The sequence below is a fragment of the Lactuca serriola genome, chromosome 6 (assembly GCF_051521515.1).
Source record: "Lactuca serriola cultivar US96UC23 chromosome 6, Lser_US96UC23_V15, whole genome shotgun sequence".
In the NCBI taxonomy this organism is placed as follows: domain Eukaryota; kingdom Viridiplantae; phylum Streptophyta; class Magnoliopsida; order Asterales; family Asteraceae; genus Lactuca; species Lactuca serriola.
Window position 1 is genome coordinate 179,913,977 of NC_136413.1, and position 9,210 is coordinate 179,923,186.

The window sequence follows — 9,210 nt, forward strand, 5'->3', positions numbered from 1 at the left end:
TCCTTTTGCCCTTGGTAATCTTACCTTCTTCCTGGTGTTTTCTTGTTTTTACATAAATAAACAATAGTTTTTGAAATCTTGCGCGTGTCTCTTACTTTCTCTAAATTGCACTGGTCATAGCTGGCGAGAGTTAAGAAAGAGAGAGTTTTCTTTTTTGAGTTAGAAATCCCACCCGCTAACATAAAGAATGGCCCACAAAAGGCCACCTTCTTGGCCAAAAAATTTCATCTTTTAACTTGATAACTACTTTCTCTTATCCTCCATCTTGGGGTCGATGTCTTTATAGATAAATACGCATTGTTAAAAGCAAAAACAATGTGAAATGTTATTGCCACCATTTGAATATCTCTTGCTATTAGATCATAAAATCTTTCATCATATGGATTCCAATTCCAGTTACCTTACCCCTTTCTTCATCACTATAAAGATTGTTAATTCTAGAGATTATGATTATAGGTGTCCGGTTCATAAGTTTTGAAACCCCCATAGGATCTTGGAATGCTCACCACACTTGTTTCCAATTTAGAATTTTTCATTCTCTCTCTTTTGCTTGTTTTGGGCAAAAAGATTGCAAATTATCTTTGCACAAATCAAGTAATCAAAGAGGTCTCAATGGTACTCTTGATCATAGATGCAATGGTGTTTTACTTTGAAGGGGCCTTATGTGGTACCCTAAGGGAAACTATCAACAGGGAGAAAAGTATAAGTTACCTGATCCATATCATCCATTTAGCTCTGCACTTAACATATAGTGATGTAGCATATCAAAATATTCATTAATTGAAAATTTGGTCTAGGAGTTGCTCCAACACAAACACAAAGTAGGAAAAAAGTAAAACAAACCTCATTCGGACAGTGCCTAAATTAGCAGTCAATAACATAAATCTTAGGCTATTCCGTAGAATTATAGACAATAATCAAAATCTTGGAAGATCTCCAATAACAAGAAATTATGTGAAGAATAAGCAAATTGTACTTGTACAAGAGAGATGAGAGATAAGAAGCACCAATTTCTGAACGGGAGTAACACAAACCCTAATTATGATAACATGAAGTAATTATAGAATTACATCAATTTGCGTGGGCCAAATACTTTTCAAACTGTTAGCAGTTGACTTAAGAGTCACAAATAAAAAGGGTCAAGTTTCAAATATCCCATAAAATTAAACGAAGAAGATAAAAATATATTACCAGGAACAGGCGAACTTTTTCCCAGAATAAAATTCCACCGATCAGAATCCAGGATGAAAAATAAAAGTTGCATCATAAACAAAACATCATATATTTGGCCGAGTTAGGACACATAATGACGTAACTGATCTATAGAAAGAGAAAGTCCAACTAAGAAGAATAAGACGAATAAAAAAGACTTCCCAGGCCTCTCGGAATGCAATCTGCCTTAATCTACCACCAGAAATATCTGAATAGAAAGCGGTGGTGTAAAGGGGGGAGGGGACGAAGGGAGGGAGGAGATAACCAGGTGCAGTTATGTGGACATCCATTCCTCATCTCCATTGTTCATGTGTAAAAGAGAAAGAGGAAGAATATATTGGTGTTGTGACTATCGAAAGAGGAATGTCTGGTTGTATGCCTGGGAAGGAAACAAGTGTATCTTAAAAAGTGTGATGGTGAAAACAGCATCTTCCAACAGACGTGACGGGACAAGTGGAAGCATATACACGCGCTGTACGCGCTACCAAAAAACTAGGCTTTTCTTATATATATATATATATATATATATATATATATATATATATATATATATATATATATATATATATATATATAGGTCTAGGTTATTGTATTCAAAGTAATTATTGTGTTATTGTATGCATAAATGTGGGCCAATCAAATTTACTTATTTTAAGTAAGTGATTAATATATATTATTGAATTAAATATAACTGAAAATAGCATCTTAATTAATTACAAGGGTAATTTAGTCAAATAAAATAGATTTAATAAAGAAAAATTGCATTTTTTAAGGGATCATAGATTCTATTAATTTTAAAAATCCGATTTTACATATTATAATTTTTTAATTCAGACATTCAGACAGAATATGTTTATGAGTATATTAAAAAATAAAAATATCCTTTAACCATAAATAATAAAGATATTCTTGAACCTATTTATTGATCATGAATTTAAAAACTTGTTGTAGAATAACAAATCCTTGAACAATCAATTGAAGAATAAAAACAAAAAATACATTATTTCTTATAAAATACGGGTAACAATTGTTAAGAATTACATCAAAATCTAACAACGACTTATACATTCTAAAAGAATAAGGTGGTCCGTTTCAATTTTGTGGTCCGTTCTTCAAGCATCAACTTCTATGATTCCAACAGAATTAGAATTCGTGATTCCATTCCAACATAATTGGAATTCGTGATTCCATTCCAATAGAATTGGAATCTCACCAATATCAACCATTGAATTATCTACAAAAACAAACTTGATACCTTTTCAGAATTCAACCTTGTCAAGATCCTACATTGTCCACATAAATGAAGTGTTAAATCAAAAAGAATGAGACAAATTAAAGAAACTAGAGATGAATGAGGAAACAAATTCAATTTACCAAGAGTTCGAGAAACTAGAGATGAATGAAGGGTTGTAGTCTTGTTGCAGTTGCAATGTATGAAAACAAGAACTTGAACAAAAATCAAAATCTTGGAACTTCAACTGTATGTATGGTAAAGCTTTCAACTTATGAGAAATTGAATTAATCTTAATGGATTCATGAAAAACCTACCATGGTAGGTTACCCACGTAGATCTTGAAAGAAGTCCCCACCACTCGTTTTTCTGGTTGTGAACCTCTTGGTGCAGCCTTATTTACAGTAAGAGCCCTTCCACTCAAATCCAGTTTTTGTTCATAACAAATATTACAGATTAATGTGAATATGTATAATTAAGATGGATAGATGGAGAAGAAGATTAAGTTTACATAGCCATTGAACTTCTTCACGGCATTCTCGGCTTCTTCTACTGTGCTCATTGTCACAAACTCAAATCCTCTACTTTGTTCTGTATCCCTGTTGTATATAACCTAAAACCAGACATCAAATCGGCCATTGTAAACACACGATGCAACATACGAAATTACTGAAAAGTAAATCGATTAATACCTCGGCTATATCTACTACTCCGGCAGAATTGAAGAGATTAGCCAATTTCTCGCTGTCAAAATCGTAGGGTAAGTTACCGACAAAAAGCTTTGCCTCATCAGGTGGTTCTGAATATGATTCTGCTTCCTCTTCTTCTTCGTTAGTTGCATCTTCTTCATGTACTGGTTCAGTTTCTTGTGTCAATTGTTGTGACCAATCTGAGGTGTTGGTCACGAATTGGAGTGACCAATCGAGAAATCGGGATTTTGATCTTGGCTCTGGGTAGAAGTCAATTGGAAAATTGAAACCCTAAAATTATTGTCTATAAATATACGTGATTAATATCAAATTATCATAATTATAGGATATTATTTGTGGAAACTAATTATCAAATTACCTATTTACCCTTATTTATTAATTTAATTATTTATTTTTATTTTAAAATTTGATTGGCCCACATTTATGCATACAGTAACACAATAATTACTTTAAACAAATGAACCTAGCTCTCTCTCTCTCTCTCTCTCTCTCTATATATATATATATATATATATATATATATATATATATATGAGAAAAAAATGAATATACCCTTAAGGGTATTTAAGCTTAGGTACCCAAACTCACCATAATACGTCGTTTTGTTTGATATATTCATTATAATGTTCTTAAACTTCAATCTTTAACTTGATTTACTTTCAAGATTTTCAAATTTTCAATATTATCTTCCTCTTACATCACATCTTTTTGACGAACACCTACTAAGTTATATATATTATAGTTGAAAATGAAAAATTATATAAGAGGAAGATAAATGCGAAATTTATAAAAATATTTGAAGTAAATCAAGTTAGAAGTTGAATTATAAGAACATTAGACAATTACAATGTATATAAATGATACAAAACGATGTAGTATGGTGAGTTTGGGTACTTAAGCTTATATACCCTTAAGGGTATATTCACTTTTCCCTATAGGTTCATGTGTAAACTCTATTTATTGTGTGTGAATGTATGGTTAATTCTGGACCAATTATTTCATAAGAGTAATTTTGTAATTTTATTAATAAAATTAATAGGTCTCCAAAATCGCATGTCGATCAAACTTTTCCTTCACTCATCATCGGATCAAGATCTCACCATCACCGACATATTCATCTTTTTTTTTTGTCGACAGAAACCTGCACCCTACACCATGGGTTGTCATCTTCGCCACAACCATCATCATATTCATTAGCTATAATCACCACCATCATCATCGGAACCATTACAATCCACGCCAACACCATTTTTATGTCATCCTTATGTCTCCATCTCTAACAGCCCCTACGTCTCCTTCAACCATCAAGCACCGCACTGGATCACACGCAAAGAAAGTTAGGGTTGATTTCAAGTTTTGGAGTTTTTTTTTGATGTGGTGCCTCACAGGAGTTCATTTTTTTCCTGTTGCTTAGGTTTCATTCTTGCGCTAGTTGACCAGACATATTTGTTGATTTTGCAATTTTTTTTCTTGTCTCATTTCTCATAGGAGTTACTAATCTGATTGGTGAGCCTATTCTATTTTCTTTTTTCTATTTCTTTAGCATTCTCTATAAATCAATGTTAATTCTTTGAACTTCAATACAGGGCATTCATTTGAATAAGGTCATTAGAGATTATTCTTTCGAAGTTTCTTATTAATTTGATTATGTATAATAACAATATTTGGGTGTTCGAATTTTGAGGAATGGATACATATGCAAACTATATTTGACACTTTCCATATTAGAAAGTTTTCAAGATATTAAATTACCTACTGATGAGTCATTTATTTCATTTGGTTTATAATTTCCATCTAATTTAGGTTGAGCTTAATTAATATGGGTAATATCAATGGCTTTGTTTTGTAACAGAGAACCTAATTTGCATCTAATTTAGGTCGATCTTACTTAATATTCTGGGCAGCTTCTCTTCCAATGCCCTATTTTGTGGCAATGGTGGCACTCTGCCTCCTTTGGGTTAGGGTTGGGCTTAGCAGGATTAACTTTGGTCCCACTAGAAGAGGAGCCATCTCGGGACTTTCCCTTGCGGTAGCTCTTAGACGGAGCCTTCCTCTTCTTGCCCCTTCCCTGCCCAATAGCCAAAACAGGAGCAGCGGGTGGATTGGGAGTGGGTGCAACAGACTTGTCCTTGAGGTTGCTCTCAGCAACCCTTAGGAGACCTTGGAGCTTACTTAGGGTGACCTCTTCCTTGTTCATGTGGTAGGTCATCCTAAATTGGTTGTAACACGGAGGCAAGGAATGAAGTACCGTGTCGATAGCTAAGTCTTCCCCAAAGTCGACATTCAACTTGCGAAGACGATCTACATACCTTTGCATCTTTTGCAAGTGTACGGTTAGAGATTCTCCATGTCCCATTTTAGCAGAGATCATGTTAGTGAAGATATCGTAACGGTACTGCCTCGCGTTTTGATGGTATCTCTCCAATTAGTCTTGATGCATCTGGTACGGATACATGTCCTCATAGGACTTTTGGAATTCGGCGTTCATTGTGGCTATCATAATACAATGAACCTTCGTTGCATCACGCTCATGAGTCTCAAAAGCAGTCATTTCAGCCGGAGTAGCAATTTCTGGATTGATCTTTTCGAGCTTTTCGTCAAGGACATACTCCTTGTCCTCGTAGCGAGCAATCGTGTGAATGTATCTTATCCATTCGCTAAAGCTCATTCCATCGAAAGTCACCTTTTGGCAAAGGCTCATCAATATGAATGAGTTAGCAGCAGCGTTGTTCGCGTTCGACATCTACAAATAGAAATGACAAAGATTGATTAGAATTTAAAATCCCTAATTATCACCCAATATGAAAAATTAGGGCTAGGATCCAACAACATTATTTACATATTAGAAAAGGGATGCCGTAATCCAACATGCAAACAATTTGAAGGTAAGTGAATGACGATTCACTAATTCTCCACCATGAAAACCTAACTTTAAGTTCTAAATGTATTGAGAATTCCTAGGTTTCGATGAGATTCATTGAACCTTTCAATGGCATGTTTAAATCTCGATATGCCCCTCTCGTTTGTGACTGGGATGCCGAGGATCACAAAGTGGGTGTGAATAACCATGCAAATCTACACGGTGCCTTCATTGTGACAATCACCTATTCGATGTGCCGGTAAACCACACACGCTCCACCGAACTATGATAAACAATGAATCATCCTTTGCCCCCTATGCTTAGAACCAATTAGTGTGCCGGTAAACCACACACGCTCCACTAACTTATTAGCCAGGGTGCAAAGTGTAATTTCATGGGATTGCATCAATTCACTTTTCCTAAAGTAACTAGGATTGGGAATTTGAAAAACATGTATTTACTTTGTATTTAATATTATACTTTTAATGAGGAGATAGAGTTGCCCTATCCTACCCGTTCGGCTAACGACCCTCCACCGATCAAGCAAGCGGTGGGTGTGAGTGTACACCCATTAAGAGCCATTTTATAGGCAGCAACCTTATACCCACCTTATAGACCGGCTTCGTGAATGAGGCCTACTAACGGTAAGACTAGCATTTTAATTATACATATATATATATATATATATATATATATATATATATATATATATATATATATATATATATATATATTAAGATTGTAATCATATAGAGTATAGGGTTAAATTTTAAACTTGTAAAATTTTAGGGTTTGAAATTTAAATTGTACGTCTTCCCTCCATGTGCCTCTTTACTGATTTGGGATATCTCCTTCTGTGTCTTCTATTTACATGGATTGCTTACTTCCCAACCCTCAGATAAACATGGGGTCATCGATTTCCGGTTGCCGGTGTGAGGGTTGGTCTTCGATTTCCCGTCGCCGTCGTCGAAATCCCTAAAGTCAATTTCAGTATCCACAACCATCGGCAAGTGAATTTGAGGATCATATTATCCGGTGGTAAAAAAACTATACGTTTCTTTTCATTGTTGCCTTCTTCTTCAGGGAAATACATGTATACTAACAAGAAACTACATTTTTGCTGACAAGGTAGGGTTTATTTTTCTTTTGATGTTACCGGTGGTAGCATAACAACACGTTTTCTACTCTAGGGTACCATCATAGACCCGATGAAGCACACAATGTATCTTCGACGAAAACCAAAAGTATCCTTCACTGCCTCAACCCCCTTTTTAACCTATTTATCCATTGAACAGCAACAACCTGTACGAGTAGGTAGTAATCGGAACTCAAGGAGGCAGACAGTAGGTCGGGGCTACAACAGGTTAAGCGGCAGCCTAACATAAATCAGGTACTTTATATACACCTAGATTTCTATGGTTTATGAATTATTCAAATTTTGTGTTTCTACATATTCAACACCACCAAAATTTTTGCAGTATCCTTAGGTTCCTGTCAATTCAAGAACAAAAAAAAACATCAGTCAATTTATAGACATGTTGATGTTATCATGTTTCTATATGTGATAACGATATCAAAAGGTGTTAGATTTAGAAGATTACAAGTATTATTTGTTTGTGAATGAGCAATAGGTGGAGGGCAGCATAAACAGAAGATAAAAAGAGGGTTGTGGTCACCAGATGAGGATGAGAAGCTTATCAGTTATATTACCACAGTGAGGACTATTGTTACAGGTCATCCAATGGAAGAACTTGAAAAGGATCTTGATGGGCTGCTTCTGATGTGGAAAGGTATTACTGAACAAGCAACATCTGCATCCCTTGCTGCAAATGAAGGTATAGAAGGTTCAATTCCTTCTATGTTACATCGAGCCATGGGTCAAACACTATCAGTAGTCCAAGACTATTTTAATGACAAGGTTAGAATTGGAAATATCTTTTTATTCCTCAATCCTCATTGTATTTGTGTATTAATGGTCTATTTGTCTCTGTCTTTAGGTTAAGAACATGATAGTTGATTCTCCAAGTATATATCATGAGGTATCCATCTTATTTTTGAATACTTATTGCCCAAAAATAAATATTTGAAATTATTTTCATCTTCTGTGATACACACACATTTAGGTTACAAATTATCTTCAAGAAATAGCTCCTGATCTCTGCAATCGTGTGGAGTTATACACTAAAAAGAATCCACTTTTTGATGAGTACAACATCGAGGAAGAATTGAACAACATGTTAAGCAAAAGGTGAGAATCAATTAACTAACATTAAATGCAAGAAATATTTATTGGATTTTAAAAAAATACTTTCTGTTTTGTAGGGTGTCACTCTCTAATGGAGGTTATCTAGTAATTGAACAAACAGAAGCTTTAGTCTCCATTGATGTAAATGGAGGACAATGTATTCTTGGTCATGGAACTTCATAGGAGAAAGCCATCCTTGATGTCAATCTTGCAGCTGCTAAACAAGTAAGCCAAGGGCAATTTCGTCAATTTCTTTTATATTATGTTGAAAATTCACATATATGTAAAATATGGTTTCAGATTGTTAGGGAATTAAGATTGAGGGATATTGGTGGAATTATTGTGGTCGATATCATTGATACGTGGGATGATTGTAAGTCTCTATAATCTATCTCTTTCTTTATCTGTCTTTTTTTAACATTTTTTCAGCAAATAAGCGATTGGTTTATGAAGAAGTTAAAAAAGCAGTTGAGAGAGATCGATCATTGGTTAAAGTCTGGGAACTTTCTAGAGATGGGATCATGGAGATCACTAGAAAAGGGTATGTAAATATGTATCATGTATGCCCTTTTTCAAAACTTAATAAAATTAAAAAAAATATGATTTGTTATTTTATTTTGTTCAACTCTTAACAGGCACGACCTAGGGTGACATTTATGATAAGTGAGGATATTATCAAAAGCGGACACCATATCACTTTTAAAATAAGTTGTTAATCAAATATTTTCACCTAACTATGATGCTATAATTAGGTAAAATGTTCATTGTCTTGGATTTAGAAAAAAAATCAATTATTTACGATTGGGAAATAACCCATTAACTATAAAACAACAGTATCAGGTGGTGCCCTCCCTCTTTGAGGTTAAGGGTTCAAGTCCCGTTGTGGACATAGGTGGAATAGGTGTTGTTAGCTTAGGAGTAGATTAGATTTGCCGGTTCAAAAAAAAAAAAC

The 9,210-nt window shown here is 34.5% G+C and overlaps 1 protein-coding gene and 1 pseudogene across 1 annotated transcript; one reads left to right on the plus strand and one right to left on the minus strand.

Annotated features, from left to right (window-relative positions):
- Nucleotides 1-2,471: 2,471 nt before the first annotated feature.
- LOC145060448 (RNA-binding protein CP31B, chloroplastic-like) lies at nt 2,472-4,402 on the minus strand. Its single transcript, XM_079008110.1, has 4 exons — nt 4,295-4,402; nt 3,136-3,423; nt 2,955-3,056; nt 2,472-2,495 (listed from the first exon to the last, which is right to left on the minus strand). Exons 1-4 carry the CDS (start codon nt 4,400-4,402, stop codon nt 2,472-2,474), a joined length of 522 nt encoding a protein of 173 aa, XP_078864236.1.
- Nucleotides 4,403-6,917: 2,515 nt separating this feature from the next.
- Nucleotides 6,918-8,909, plus strand: LOC145060449 (ribonuclease E/G-like protein, chloroplastic; annotated as a pseudogene).
- The last annotated feature ends 301 nt before the right edge of the window (nt 8,910-9,210 follow it).